This window comes from Pelophylax lessonae (assembly GCF_965119305.1).
Source record: "Pelophylax lessonae genome assembly, chromosome: 9".
NCBI classification, from domain to species: Eukaryota; Metazoa; Chordata; class Amphibia; order Anura; family Ranidae; genus Pelophylax; species Pelophylax lessonae.
In genome coordinates this window covers 60128249-60144764 of record NC_138776.1, presented here as the reverse complement: position 1 = coordinate 60144764, position 16516 = coordinate 60128249, and the positions used below count along the sequence as shown (strand labels likewise).

Below are 16516 nucleotides of genomic sequence, written 5' to 3'. Positions count from 1 at the left end.
TATCTGAAAGCAAACTTAGACTTGCATGTCCTGAGTCTCTGCTGATACAGTGAGGATGATTTACTAAAGCAGCTGAGAATAGCCACTCAATTAACTGTAGATGCGTTCACTTAGAGATGACAGGATCTGTGATTGAAGAGCTACCTTGTTCCAACAACTTATTTTTGTGAGCAGAGAGGGGAGCTTGTCAAGGACTGGGCAGAGGTCATAGTTCCAGCCGTATGACCAGCTCTGCCAGTCAGGAATGTATACAACATCCTTAATATCCTACTGGACTGTCCACCAGCCACCCTCCTCTGTTAATTGTCCTTCCATCCCCATCACTTTTCTGTACAAAGCAAGCTAACAATGCAATTACAGAACAGACCTAAAGCTGCTGCGATAGATGGCAATCCAGAACTTATATAAAAAATATATAAAGTCAGTGCAGATCTACATTCCCTTAATTGATCACCTATTAGTCAAAAAACCATTGTGTTCTATCCTAAAGTGCTAGTCCAAAAATGATAGAAGCAACTTCTATGAACAATGAATCACCTGAAAGTGCTGGTTCAAAAAATGAATCTAAACCGCTCAATATAAACAATTAAGCCCCTTTCACACACTCCGTCCATCGGACGGAGTCCGTTTTTCTCAGCGGGGGATCGATCTGCCGATCCCCCGCTGAGCAGGAGGATGACAGCTGTGTGCGGAGACACAGCTGTCAGTTCCCCATGCATCTCTATGGGGGAAATAAGATGGGAACGGACTGTCGGTCCGTTCTCATTCGATCCAATCTGCTGGACGGATGGAAAATAGGGTTTCCATCCTCCAGATTTGACGGATCGGATGTCAGCTGACATGTCTCCGCTGACACCCGATGCCCCATAGGGATGCATGGGGGGACCGTTCAGATCTGCCAAAAAAACTGACAGGCGGATCTGAATGGTCCGCGTGTGTGAAAGAACCCTAAATCTCACAAGTGAGTGAGCAATCAGTGCCCTAAAATTACATAGATACAAATGTGCAAAAATACTTTCCTAAAAACATAATGGCGTGTATAATGAATCCAATCTCATATATTAAAAAAAAACAAAAAAGGAAAAATCAGTCAAATATATTTTTTTATTAATTTATACAGTCCCAAAAAAAGTTATGCATAAGATATAGTGCAAAATCTTCAAAATTCAATCTTGTGCAAAGAACACCCAGTGCAATCCATCCACCGATCACCCCAAACTGGCTCACCAGATGGAGTGGCTGGTAACGTTATAAAGCAGCTTAAACGCTGCTTTATAACGGCTCCAATAGTTCCCCAGCACCTGGCGTTTGGGGGGCAGCGGTAAGGTTCGGCTTTTGAGCGGAGACAAGTGGGTTATGGTATCTAATCAGCTTCTATTTTTTTCATTTTCAAAGCTTAACGGGAAACTATAATCCCCTTCCTTCCAGCATTGCACTGTCCTGAAGCCCCCCATTGGCTGTTTACATCTTCGGTCCGACTGCTTCCATGTGCTGATCTTCTGCCATTGTTATTGGCCGGACTTACATAAAGACTCTCCCACCCATGGATGTAAGTTCATTAAAGTACAACTAAAGGCAACATTTTTTTCTCTATCGCTCATTGACAGACGTAGTCTTCTTGATTCTCAAGAGCTGGGTTATGTTGTCTCCGCAGGAGTAGGACTAGGCAGAATGACAAAACGTTCTGGCTCCACCCTAGGGGCAGTCCCTGAGGGTATATCCTCCCTCTCTCTGCTACAGGGAATCAGTTTTTTTCTGTCTAGTCAGGAGTAAGGACCTAAGTTCCTTGCTGGGATCTTTTGGTCCTGGCAAGACTTTTTTTCTTTAAGAAAAAGACATTTTTTAGGTAGTTTTCTCCAGTGTTTTTTTCCTGTGAGATCTTCAAGCAAAAATGCCGGACTGGGCGACACTTGTGGTTACAGGGTATTCCGTCAGAAATAGCTAAAACTGAGATCCCTTTTGGGTCTAAAAACGCATCTAGTGGCGAAGGTTTTTCCATTGCCCAAATGTTTTGGCAATCCAATCAAAGAAGAATGGAGTCTGCCAAAACGCATTTCTACTATTTCTAAACGCATTAACAGGCGTTATCCGTTTGAGGAAACCCTCATTAAGAAATGGACAGAACCACCTGTGGTGGATTCACCAATTGCTAGATTGAATAAAGCCACGGTTATTCCTTTAGAAGACGCTCCGTCTTTTAAAGATCCAGTGGATCGCAAGATAGAAGCTATGTCTCGCACCATGTTTGCCTTGATTGGATCAGCTTTCAGACCTATATAGCTATTGGTCTGTTTTCGCAGGCTGTAACTGAATGGACCAAGTGGTTACGCCGGGACTTAGAAGAAGTCCCTCAGGCGGTATCAGATTTGTTGGAACAAATGATACAGGGGTTACAGTTTGTGTGTGATGCGGCGTTAGACGCCACTCCATTAATGGCGCGAGCATCTGTCTCAGCAGTGGTTCTCAGGCGTACACTGTGGCTAAAAGGTTGGTTAGCCGACCAAGGTTCCAAAAAAGCATTGGCTAATATCCCCTTTTCAGGATAGCGTCTATTTGGAGCCAACTTAGATGAGATCATTAAGGATCTCACCGGTGGAAAAAGCACCTTTTTACCACAAAATTTTAAAGGTAGAGGAACTCGTCAAAGACGAGGGCCTTCTTTTTCTGCTCACAAGAGGTTTTTTCGTCCAGCGGGTGAAAAAACTAAGTCCTCCAAAGCTCCTGCAGGAGGCGTCAGGGGTCGTTGGTCGGGCAAGCAAAAGCCCGCCCCCTCCAGACCTGAAGATAAACCGTCCAAAGACTGAAGGTGCGCCCCCACCCATAACTGGGGTGGGGGGACGTCTTCGCCGGGTCCCGGATCCATGGCTTTCCAGAATCCCGGACAAATGGGTCTGCAAAGTCATAAGGTCAGGGTACAAGATCGAGTTTCGATCTCTCCCACCGGCGCGATTCTTCCCTTCCAATATCCGACTATCCTCAGATCGTTTAGAAGATCTGCGGAGAGCAGTCATAGATTTACTACAACAAGGAGTGGTAGTCCACGTTCCTTGGACAGAACGGTTTCTAGGGTTTTATTCAAACCTATTTACAATAAGAGGGCAAAGTGCGTCCAATTCTGGACTTAAGGGCACTCAATTCTTTTGTCTTCATAAGAAGATTCAGAAAGGAGTCCATTCGCACGGTAGCAGCCTTCCTGCATCCAGGGGATGTCCTAGCATCCATAGACATCAAGGACGCCTATCTTCACATTCCCATTTTCGCAGGACATCAGCGTTTTCTACGCTTTTCCGTAGAGGAGAACCACTATCAGTTTGTGGCGTTACCTTTCGGTCTCGCCACGGCTCCGCGGGTCTTCACAAAGGTGTTGGCCCCAATGTTGGCACTTCTGCGCCAAAGAGGTATATCGATTCTAGGTTACCTAGACGATCTTCTGCTTCATGCAGAGTCTCCTCAGACCTTGCTACAAAACATAGAAATTACTATGATTTCTTTACAGGAATTCGGGTGGCTGGTGAACCAGCAAAAGTCATTTCTGGTTCCCACCCAGAGGCTCGAATATCTGGGTCTAATTCTAGACACAGTCAGGACAAGAGTTTTCCTTCCGGTAGGGAAACTCCGAAAGATTCAATCAGCAGTCCAGTTGTTACTGTCCAACAGCTGGTCTTCCCTTCGGACTTGCATGAGGGTTCTGGGGTTGATGGTGGCTTCATTCGAAGCAGTCCCATTTGCCCAGTCCCATACCCGAATTCTTCAGCAAGAGATTCTTCTCAGATGGAATCGGAATCCGGAATCCCTGGACAATCAGATACGATTGAGCAAACAGACCAGAGAGTCTCTGGTTTGGTGGCTTCGGTCTCCAATGCTCAGCCAGGGAAAGTCATTTCTGCCAATATATTGGACGATAGTGGCCACGGATGCCTGTCTATTCGGATGGGGAGGAATTCTTGGTCAGTTATCTGGCCAGGGACTTTGGTCCCCGGAAGAATCCAGATTACCGATAAATGTATTGGAACTGAGAGCGATCAGACTTTGTCTGATTCACTGGACCGAGCAGCTCCAGGGCAGCCCGGTTCGGATCCAGTCGGACAATGCCACGGCCGTGGCTTATGTCAATCATCAGGGGGGCACCAAGAGTGTCCGAGCGGCCAAAGAAGTGGCTTGCATTCTTCGCTGGGCGGAACGATTTGTTCCAGCAATCTCTGCGGTGTTCATTCCGGGGGTGGAGAATTGGCAGGCAGATTATCTCAGCCGTCAGACCCTGGATCAGGGGGAATGGTCCCTCCATCCAGACGTTTTCCACCAGTTGTGCCTACGATGGGGCACCCCGGATGTGGATCTGTTGGCATCTCGATTCAACAGGAAAGTTCAGAGATTCGTGGCTCGCTCCCGCGATCCTCTAGCAGAAACCGCAGACGCACTGATCGCCCCGTGGGGGCAATACCAGCTAATGTATGCCTTCCCTCCTCTTGGGTTACTGCCAAGACTTCTTCGCAGGATAGAGGAGGAAGGAATTCCAGTAATCCTGGCAGCTCCGGATTGGCCTCGTCGTGCTTGTTACGCCGACTTGGTCAGACTGATGGCGGACGTCCCGTGGAGACTTCCTCTCAGGAAGGATCTACTGTCTCAGGGACCGATCTTCCATCCTGCTTTACGATCGCTGGTTTTAACGGCCTCGTTATTGAGACCCAGGTGCTGAAGGACAAGGGATTGTCAGCTTCAGTTATTCCTACTCTAGTTAAAACAAGGAAAGCGACTTCCAGAAAGATTATCATCGTACATGGAAGTCTTATATTGTGTGATGTGAATCCCTTGGGTTCCATCTACATCTTTATTCGGTAGTCCGAATATTGGCTTTCTGCAACAGGGAGTTGAGCAGAAGCTGGCCTTGAGTGTTATCAAGGGTCTGGTTTCAGCATTTTGCTATCTTCTTTCAGAAGCTTTTGTCTACTCATTCCTTGGTGCGGAATTTCATCCAGGGGGTGCGACACCTGGCTCCGCCAGTGCACGCGCCGTTACCATCCTGGGATCTTAATTTGGTGCTGTCGGTTCTTCAGACACCTCCCTTTGAAAATATCAGGGAGATTCCCTTGCCTACTTTATCCCAGAAGGTGGTCTTCTTGGTGGCTATCACTTCTGCACGCAGGGTGTCAGAACTGGCTGCATTATCCTGTTGTTCCCCAGATCTGGTGGTTCATAGGGATAAGGTTGTTCTTCATCCGAATCCATCCTTTCTTCTAAGGTGGTTTAAAAGTTTCATTGATTAAGGACAGTGTACTGTCCTTCCTATGTCCTTAGCCCAATCATCCTCGAGAATTGCATGGCATTCCTTGGATGTAGTTTGGGCGATCAGGATATACTTGAATACTACGGATTCAATTTGTAAGACGGATTCACTGTTTGTGATCACGGATGGCCCTAAGAAAGGGTTGCCTGTTCTGCTGCGACCATCTTTAGATGGATCAGTCAGACGGTGGTATAGGCTTATTTTATCTAAGGGTCGGGATCCCCCGTTCCCTGTTAAGGCGCATTCTACTCGGGCGCTTAGAGTTTCCTGGACCTTCCGCCATCAGGCGTCAGTGGTTCAGGTTTTCAAGGCGACTGTTTAGTAGTCGGTTCATACCTTTACAATATTGTATAAGGTTTATGTGATGGCATCGTCAGATGCCTCTTCTGGCTGCAAGGTTCCTGCAGGCCACTGTTTGAGGAGACTGTTGGTCTACCTCGAGGGTAGGTCTCATCTGTTTACTCGATGAGTCCTTTGATACTTCTGGTTGGCTCCGGTTGGGCCTTCTAGATTGGATTTGATTCTGTCAATCCCACCCCTCATTTTGTGGCACTGCTTCTGGATGTCCCAGCTCTTGAGAATCAAGAAGACTACGTCTGTCAATGAGCGATAGAGAAAAATGGATTTTTGTAAGAACTTACCGTAAAATCCTTTTCTCTTAAGCTCATTGACAGACGTAGTACCCGCCCCTCTATAATTGAGTTGGGTTGGGTTAAATTCTCTGTACTGCTTTAAACAGAACTGATTCCCTGTAGCAGAGAGAGGGAGGATATACCCTCAGGGACTGCCCCTAGGGTGGAGCCAGAACGTTTTGTCATTCTGCCTAGTCCTACTCCTGCGGAGACAACATAACCCAGCTCTTGAGAATCAAGAAGACTACGTCTGTCAATGAGCTTAAGAGAAAAGGATTTTACGGTAAGTTCTTACAAAAATCCATTTTTTTTTTAGTTTTGGATAGAGTGGAGACTGATTTGAACGTTTGTCAGGTTTTATTGCTATCTGTGTAACTGTTAGGGAGAGTCACCCTCTCAACTTGTCCTGTTTATAATTTTCATTGAAAGTAAAAGAAAATCCCAAATTTTGGGGTGTCCCCAAAAAAGTAATAGAGGAGAAATATTCCAATGCGGACACTAGTTCTGGTGACCTGGGGGTCCCCAAGGAATTCCCTTTTTTTGCAGGGATTTCCTCTCACTTCCTGTTTGGCTATGAGACAGGAAGGGAAGGGAAATCTCCACAATGGGACACAGATGGCGGAAAAAAATCTGACAGGGGTTATAACCCTCCCTTACTCTATCCAAAAAGGAAAAAAAAAAAAGTTTTGCCCATAGTTCTACTTTAATCTCAGTATTGCTGAATGCCGATTTGCACATGCATAGCACGGTGTATAGGGCAGACAGGTAAGAAACTTTAATGTAAAGTAGTATAAAAATACTATGCTTCTTCTGTATTAGCCCTTTCACTGATGTACATAGTATGTCGGTGACAACGGGGGGTTTTACATACTTAAGCCTCGTACACACGTACCGATCGTCGGCCGAACGATCGGCCGTCTTTTGTCCAGGGCTGTCGTGTCTGTTGAAAACTGCAAAAGACTGCACACAAATTTTGTCGGCCAACAACAGCCGACTGCAGAAGTGATGTCATGTGATGGTTAACTTTCCGTGTGTTTTTTCTTTTCTGAGCATGCCCAGTCTTGCAAATCTGCTGATTGTCGGCCGAAATCTGTACTGACTGGCGAACAATCGGCCGTTCTGGTGTTGGCCAACAAAAATTTTAATGCCTACATGACTGATTCTTTTCGGCCGAAAGTGCGCTGTCGGCTGTCGGAAGCATCATACTAACAAGCCTACAATCGGCCGATCGGTCGTCGGCCGAATATTTACGGCCGACAATCGGTACGTGTGTACGGGGCTATAGTTGGGGGAATCCAATAAAGCTGCTGCACTACTTTTCTGGCATTAATCCCTCTTGTTAATGTGTTGCACCAAATTCAGGAAGCAACACTTTCGATTCTGAGATCGACTCGTGCACCAAATTTATATAGTTCTAAAATGCACAACTTTTACATTATGTCGCATTGAATGCATCAAATGTAAAAGTGGAGCTAATTAAGACCAATTCTCTTTTGGTCTACGGAGAGAAAAACTGGTGCATACAGATTTTCCAAAAGTGTCTCGTGCATTCTAAAGGTGGCGCAGCATGAGCCAAATTCAAGTACAAGTTCTACACGGGTACATGAATTTGAGGAATTCTTCACCACTTTTAGAATGCAAGAGAGACACTTTCACACTTTTACAGTCTATGAATTCCAGGGAGTGTCTATAAAACAGACAAGCCAACCATTAGTTGTCAGATGGAAGTGATACGACGGCTCTGCAGCCACCAGATCGCTTCCACACAGACCAGTAACACCTGTCTTCCCCCCCTTCCCCCACCATGGCCCTACCTATCCATCTACTCCCCTGAAACCAGCATGGCGGTTGCTGTGAGGTAGAGGGAAGGGAGGCCAGCAAAAGTCTGTTTACCGATCTCCCCTTCCTGTTACTAACTCGGAAGCGATGTGTACAACATTGATTCCAAGTCCAGGAAACACTATCCCCAGCCTGTATGGAAGGAGAAGAATCTAATCGACTGCTATAGTTTCACTGGAGGACAGGTAAGACATCAGGGGCCTTTTAGACCCCTGATGTCTCATTAAAGAGAACCTGTCAACAAAAAAATGATCACATCCCCTGTGTGCCGGAAAAAAATGTTAAATCAGAACTCTATGAAAAAAATGTCTCCAATGCAGTGGCACTGTGCCTGCACTGTATGTATTAACTGCTTTTATTTCTAGGAGCGTACCGAAAAAGGCTATACTTACTACGCTCCCCCACATCCAGCGGTGGACTGTTCCTGCCATCCTCTCGTCCAGAGTCGGTCTGTGGGCATGATGACGTCAGGAACAGTCAATTAACAAGAACGCTAGCATAGGTGATCAGTCTTGCACTCGGAAGATTGTTGGCTTAGGTAAGTATATCTTCACTCTGCAACCCCTGAGACAAAAACAAGCCATTAACTCATGCACTGCATGCACAGCCCCACAGCATGGGAAAATACAAATTTTACCCAGAGTTATTCTTTAAGAAAAAAAAGTGTGCAAAATTAAAGTTACACTCTAGCACTTAAAATCCCACCCAAAAAATGTTTGAGCCCAACCCCCCACCCATGCATGTACGAATGTAATTGTATGCGTCAGGGGCAGGTACGCACGAAAAAGTAAATTGGGCTACACGTTACATATTGCTGCGTGTGCCGGAGTGAGAGCAATACTTCTAGGGCCATTATTCATTGTTATCTCGCTATTAAAGTTGGAAATATGGAAAATATAGGGTACTGAAGTTTGTCGCTGCTTCACGGGCACACGCAATTTTTAGGTTTGACATGTTGGGTATCGAATTACTCGGCGCAACCTCATCTTTTATATTTTGTCCAAAAATTTGGTAATTTATTTATGTATCCTAACCTTTACGCTGTTATAGACCGCTCCACGCAGATATATTGCAGCAGGGTGGTCCTCCTTCGCAAAATCATGTACCTGTATGTGATTTTGTTCACTGGGTCTAGGGCGCGCGTGTCGTCGGCGACCAGCTTCCGCTGTGATTGGACACATGAGCCAATCGGTTGATCCAATGGATACGATGTCCGCTGGGACATGTCGATTGTTCTCTATGTAAACAAGGCAGACTGCCGTTCTGTGAAAGGGGGAGATGGAGATCTTGTGTTCCTGCTAAGCAGAAACACGGATCTCTATCTTCCCCCAGTCAGAGCAACCTTCCCGCAGTTAGAAAGCACTCCCTAGGAGCATATTTAACCTTTTGATTGTCCCTGATGTTAACCCATTCCCTGCCAGTGTCATTAGTACAGTGACTGCATTTTTTTAGCAGTGATCACTGTATGAGTGTCACTAGTCTCCAAAAAGTGTCACTTATTGTCAGAGTCCCGCTGATCGCTGCGATTACTAGTAAAAAAATTAATAAATAAAATAATAAAAATTTCATAAAAATATCCCATAGTTTATAGATGCTATATTTTTTGCTTTGCAAACCAATCAATATACGCTTATTGGGATTTTTTTTACCAAAAATATGTAGCAGAATACATATTGGCCTGAATTGAATAAATACGATTTTTTAATTGGGTATGTTTTATAGCAGAAATTTAAAAAAAATTGAAAATTTCCTATCAAATTCTTACCGTAATTTTCCTGATGGCCTCCATGGCAGCCTTCGTGTAGGTTAATCCCGCCTCCTCTCCAATGCTATAGGACCCCACTCCCAAAAATGTTTAGCTCCTGGCCAGAGACTGTGTTCCGTAACTAGCCGACTCTTGACCCAAAAAGAAGGGTGGGAACTCTGTCTGCCATGGAGGCCATAAGGAAAGGAAAATTACGGTAAGTATTTCATAGGAAATTTTCAGTTTTCCTGACGGCCTCCATGGCAGTCTACGTGTGGGAAATAACTAGCCATTATCACACGATGAGAATGCTGAACAAAAGAAGAGTTAATTTACCCCGTCCACTGACAGGACTTTTAAACCAAAATTTACATAAGATAAGGAAGCTGGTTTCACACAGTAATGCGACATAAATGTATTAATAGAAGCCCAAGATGCCGCTCTGCAGATAACATCCGGAGCCACATGTCGCGCTCCCGCCCAGGAAGTCGAGACACCCCTAGTGGGGTGCGATGTCACCGCCTCCGGAGGAGTCAAGCCCATTGCCCTATAAACCTGCTGGATGACCTGGACAATCCAAGAAACAATAGATCTGGATGAGGCACGTTTTCCCCTGTTTTTGCCACAGAAAAGGATAAACAGATGGTCAGATCTCCCAAAGGAATCCGTAGCCTGGAGATACCCTTTTAGCGTTTCTCCTACGTCCAGGGCATGAGCCTCGGTGGTGCCTGGGGCCTTTAAGGTAGGTAGGATTATCTCCCGGTTCTCGTGGAAGAGCGAGGTAAGTTTTGGATTTGCGCCGATCATGGGTATTAGTTCCACCCGGTCTTGAAAAAAGGTCAAGAATGGCTCTTTGTAACCGAGGGCCCCAATATCAGAAACTCTTTTAGCCAAGGTATTGGCCACAAGAAAGGCAGATTTGGCAGAGAGATTCCTAATAGATGTCAGGCTGACCCCATTCGCTTCTGGTTCTGAGAGTGAGTCGAGTACTAAGGGAAGGTCCCATTTGGGGAATCTTGATTTTCTCTCGGGCCTGAGTCTTGCTGCCCCTCTGAAGAATTGCCGAACTAGAGGATGACCGGCCCACCGAACTCCGGAGAAGGCCGATAGGGCCAAGACTTGGACCCTAAGGGATCCGACTGATAGAGTTAGATCAAAGCCAGACTGAGGAAAGTCCAGGATGTCCTGCACCCCCGAGTCCCTGTAAGACCTTCCCATGGAAGATGAAAAGTCCACAAACTTAGTCCAAATTTTTGCATAGACCATATTCTTACTCAACCTCCTAGAACTCATGAGGGTAGAGACGAACCTAATGTGCAACCCAGGGCTTCCAGCCTCTCCCTCTCAAGAACCAAACCATCAGCCCCAGGAGTACTGGGCATGGGTACAGCACTGCTCCCTGGGACAGAATGTCCGGCCTGAAGGGAAGGGGTACTGGGGCCGGAAGCTGAGCTGTGTTGATAGGGGAAACCATTGCCTGTTCAACCAGTATGGCGCCACAACCATTACCTCGACGGCCTCCGCACTGAGCCTCTGTAAGAATCTGGGGATGACTGGAATCTGAGGGAAGGCTTATTCCCTGCTGAACCTCCACTGATCTGTTAGGGTATATACCCCGAAGGCCTGGCTGCAACGGGCCGGAGTGTAAAATTTCTTGAACTTGAAATTGCATGGGGATGCAAACAGGTCGACCTCGGGATCGACCCCCAGAGACAGAATCCAGCTAAAAGTCCCCATATAAAGGGACCACTCGTTGTCCATCTGGAACCTGGACAGAAAGTCTGCCTGTTTTTTCTATGCTCCAGGACATAGACTGCTGCTAGATGTTAGCCAGATTCCTCTGGGCCCATGCCATGATTGGCTCCACCTCCTGAAGAAGCTGAAGACTGCGAGTCCCTCCCTGTCTTTTCATGTACAAGACTGTTATAGTGTTGCCCATTCTTAACAGCACCAACTCCCCCTTTTCCAGACGGTGGAAGGCCGAAGAGCACAGAAGGCGGCTCTAAGCTCCAGGACGTTCGAGACTGGGGTGCAGGAGCTGAGATCCCAGGTGTCTTGGGTGATCTCCGACCCGCAATGGGCCCCCAACCTGTACTGCTGGCATCAGTCGTGACTATGACCCAGAGAACAGGAGCGATGAAGTGGAAATTGAGCAGGTTTCCCATGATGCAGCCACCAGAAGAGGCTATCCCTCATGCTTGAAGTTAAATAAATGAGCTATTTGCTCCTGTCTGGGTCCCATCGCTGAATAAACCCCTTCTGGATGGGGTACATCCTCCAAAGGACCCATTTGACCATGGGGGTCGTGGAGACCATCGTGACGATAATTCTGAGGCATTGAGAGGCTGTTAGGCGTGAGGAAGACAGGGCCGAGCGCATCCATTCGTATCACCGGTATCTTCTCCAGGGGCAGGGAGCTTTTTGACAGTGTCAAACTGGGCCCCTAGGTATACCAGGCACTGTGATGATTCCAGGTGACTCTTCTCTAGATTCAGAAGCCATCCAAATTCCAAGAGTGGAAATGACTTGAGTCCTATGAAGCAGCAGCTGATCCCTGTCCTGTGACACCAAAAGGAGGTCCTCGAGATTATGATGAAGGCATATGCCTCTCGTCCTGATATTGGCTACCATAGCCAAAAGGACCTTTGAAAATACCCTAGGTGAGATTGAGAGACCGAAAGTGCCGAAAGTGAGGCAGGGGAACTGAAGGCCCGACTGTGAACCGGAGAAATTTGCGGTACTCTTCAGTGATGGGTACATGGATGTAGGCATCTTTTAAGTCTATGGAGACTAGTCAGTCACCAGGCTGGACCACTTGTTTTATTGTAGATAGAGTCTCCATATTGAACCTTTCGTACTTGTTCAGATTTGTAAGATCTATCACTGGACGCCATGAGACATTCTTTTTTTGAGCCAGAAAAAGAGGTGAATACATGCCCTGGAATTCGTCGTCCTTTGTTACGGACACTGCAGCGCCCTGAGCCACCAGTGATTCCACATAGGATAGAAGGATCCGTTTCTTTTCTTCCGACTGAGGCAACAGAGTAGGGACGAACCTGAGAAGGTGGGAACTTGTGAAGGACCATGCTGACCACAGGGTGGCGGCGATTTATCCATTGCTTATAGGGCAGAAGGGGGGGGGGGGGTCCCGCCGGAGTGCTGGGAGGAAGCAGGGTTTTTAGGGAAGACAAAAAAAGGCACACAAAAAGCATTCCACTTCCCCTTTAAGAACCCCCCAGCTCCCCAGACCACCAACAGCAGCTGGTACCTGTGGAAAGACACCCAGGGCCTGGGGAAGCTGCAGCACACTGCCCGCAGGATTTCCCAATAGACAGGGGCTTGACAGCTGTTTAAATCCCCCGCCCTGTGACGTCATGGCCACCAGAAAGGGTCACATGAACAGAACATGCGCGAGCAACCCCGTAGCAACTGCACATGCACAAAACCAGGCCTCAGTTTCACTCGCGGCCTCGCGCATGCGCAGGAGCCCTGTCGTGGCCTGACAGCCAGAAGAGGTGTGGAGGCTTAGAATGCAGGAGCGCTCCAGTTGCCATGAGAGGCTGTTTAGCTAGAGCCTGAGAGAAGGAAGAAGATGAGGAGCAAACAGGACCCATAATGACATAAACTGCTGCCATTAAGGCCGGTAGTGGGGACCATCTTCTGAGACCTGCCAGCTGCACCAACCGCATTCATCCCAGGCAAACATACAGGCAACCCACACGTCCATGGGGCATCCTGCCTGACCGCCACTCGCCTGTCAATGGCTGGGCCCTGGGTTGGGTGACACCGCACCATCAAAAGTGTCCAATCCGACCCACAGCTGGGGCTCAACGATTGGAACTAGGATGCAACTATCTTCCTGGTAGGTGCATATAGGGTCAACAAGAGGAGGAAAAAAAGGAACGCAGCCTCTAAAATTTATGGGAGTGGGGTCCTAAAGCATTGGGGAGGAGGCGGTATTAACCCACATGTAGGCTGCCATGGAGGCGTTAGGAATTTTTTTTTTTTTTTCAGAATTGTCAGTCTTTTTTTGTTTATAGCGCAAAAAATAAAAACCGCAGATGTGATCAAATACCACCAAAAGAAAGCTCTATTTGTGGGAAAAAAACATCAATTTTAATTGGGTACATCGTCGCACGTCTGCGCAATTGTCAGTTAAAGTAACGCAGTGCTGTTTCACAAAAAATGGCCTGGTCATGAAAGGGGGTAAACCTTCCAGGGCTGAAGTGGTTAAGTAAAAAAAAATTGCACAAAATGAAAGTACTTAAAATCCCACCCAAAAACTGTTTGGGCCCAACCCCCTCCGCCCATGCATGTACGAAGGTAACTGTACGTGTCAGGGGCGCCTACGCACGAAAGAGTGGATTGGGCTACACGTTACATATTGCTGCGTGTGTCGGAGTGAGAGCAATAATTCTAGGGCCATTATTCATGGTCATCTCGCTATTAAAGTTGGAAATATGGAAAATATAGGGTACTGAAGTTTGTCGCCACTTCACGGGCACACGCAATTTTTAGGCTTGACATGTTGGGTATCTATTTACTCATCTTTTATGTTTTGTCCAAAAATTGGGTAATTTATTTATCTATCCTAACATTAACTTTAGGCCCCTTTCACACAGGCGGACCGTTCAAATGCGCCTGTCCGATTTTTTGGCGGATATGAACGGATGCCCCTTCCATCTCTATGGGGCATCGGATGTCAGCGGAGAGATGTCCGCTGACATCCGATCCGTCAAATCTGGACGGATGGAAACCCTATTGTCGATCTGTCCAGCAGATCGGATGGGATCGGGTGAGATAGGACAGACTGTCCGTTCCTATCCCATTCCCTCATAGAGAACAGCAGGGACCTGACAGCTCTGTCTCCGCTCACAGCGCGGAGACAGAGCTGCCATCCGCCTGCTCAGTGGGGGATCTGCGGATCGATCCCCCGCTGAGAAAAACTGAGTCCGCTGATGGACCGGAATGTGTGAAAGGGGCCTTAATGTATTTTTACTGTAATTTTATAAGCTGTTATCCTATTACTCTGTGACATAAAAAACTGGAACTACCACTATTTTACTCTCCAGGATATCTGCGTTCAGACCGTATACAATGTTATGTAATCTTCAGCCCTAAAATGTTTTTTTTTTAACCACTTGCCGACCGGTCACGTTGACCGTACTGCGGCAAAGTGGCTCGATATCGTCCAGCAACATAGACCTACGTCGCTGGACTCCTCCCCTCGTGGGCGGCGTGCGCGCGCGCCGCTGGAGGCCCGCTTCCGCTGTTTTCAGTCACAGCGGGAGTCGGGCCAGGGGAGTGATCATCGCCGCTCTTCCCCGATCGTCGGGGATCGAGTGTGGAGATCCGCCCATTTGTGTAAACAAAGCGGGCGGATCTCCTAAGTGACAGGCAGGGACAGATTGCAGGATTCAGCATAGCTGAACCTGCGATCTGTGCCTGTGTCACTCAGTCCCCTCCCCCCACACATGTCAGTAAGCACCAGGCATACATTAACCCCTTGATCACCAATAAAAGTTAACCCCTTCCCTGCCAGTGTCATTTTTACAGTAGCAGTGCATATTTATAGCACTGATTATTGTAGTAATGTCACTTGTACCCCCAAAAGTGTCAAAATGTCAGTCAAGGGTCCGATCTGTCCACCGCAATGTCGCAGTCCCACAAGAAAAATCGCAGATCGCCGCCATTACTAGTTAAAAATATGTGAAAAATATTGTTATTTTTTCAAAATTGTCGCTCTTTTTTTATTTAGAGCGCAAAAAGTAAAAATCGCACAGGTGATCAAATACCACCAAAAGAAAGCTCTTTGTGGGGAAAAAAATGACATATATTTAATTTGGGTACAGCGTCGCATGACCGCGCAATTGTCCGTTAAAAAAACGCAGTGCCGAATCGCAAAATATGGCCTGGTCAGGAATGGGGTAAAATCTTCCGGTCTTAAAGCGGTTAAAGATACGCTCATTGAGAATTTTTTTGTCAAAGACATGTAGCTAAATACATTTTGGCCTAAATATATGACAAAATTTGAATATATTGGATATTTTGTAACTGTCAAAGTAGAAAAACATTGTTATTTTTTCAAAATTGTCGCATTTTTTTATGAATATCGCCAAAAATAAAAATTGCACAGGTGATCAGATACCACCAAAAGAAAGCTCTGTTTGTGGGGAAAAAAGGACGTAAATTTCGTTTGGGTACGGCGTTGCATGACCTCGCAATTGTCAGTTAAAGTCGCACAGTGCCGAATCGCAAAAAGTGGCCTGGACGTAAGACAGCAAAATCCTCCGGTGGTAAAGTGGTTAAAACATGTAAGCAAAAAAGATACAAAACAGCTGTAGCAGGGAAAGGGTTAAAAAAAAGCCTTTCTGTTCAGCAATGGGCTCTAAAGTCCCACCAAGCTGGTTACACAGCTGCTCCAGTGCTGGTGAATTCCCCTCCCCCTCCTCTATCAATCTCAGCTGTCTGCAGTGGGCGGCCCGGAACTGATCTCTTCTGGCACTGTTCCCGGGGGGAAGCAGAGAGCGGTGCACACAGCAATATGTCTCTGCAAAGCCCTGACTCTCCGGTGAGTGAGGGGTCACAGGTTAAGGGAAGGGGGTCACAGGGAAAGGGATGGGGCGGCGGTGACCCGGAGGGAGGCTACATGAAGGGGGACAAAGGAGAAATGTTGCACCAATCACAGCGCTGCACGTGATCTCATTCTCCCGCCAGAATTCATCTGATTGACCTCCAGTCTCTAAAGGGGAGGGGTTTAAAGTCACCAATCACAGAGTTCTAAAATGTTGCAATTTAGTCCTCCACTTCCTATTTCTATAAAACAGTCTGTATCCATACACCTCCCCCCCTCCCCCCATAATATGTACACCCCATAGTTCCCAACGTCCCTCTTCCTTCCTCATGTGTCCCTCATTTTGGTCTGATCTATATATATAATTACCATGTCTCTCATTAGGGTTTTGGTTTGTCCAAATATCTCATTTGAAATTGGGATGTATGTATCAGATGTAATCT

The 16516-nt window shown here is 46.8% G+C and overlaps 1 protein-coding gene across 1 annotated transcript in view; it reads left to right on the top strand.

Moving 5' to 3' along the window:
• Window positions 1-16001: 16001 nt before the first annotated feature.
• The window catches only part of SFXN4 (sideroflexin 4), a 31733-nt gene continuing 31218 nt past the window's right edge, over window positions 16002-16516 (top strand). Inside the window, exon 1 of the mRNA XM_082268846.1 lies at window positions 16002-16070. Within this exon, the coding sequence (XP_082124972.1) occupies window positions 16044-16070 (27 nt within the window). The 5' untranslated portion in view covers window positions 16002-16043. The remainder of the gene's footprint in view (window positions 16071-16516) is intronic.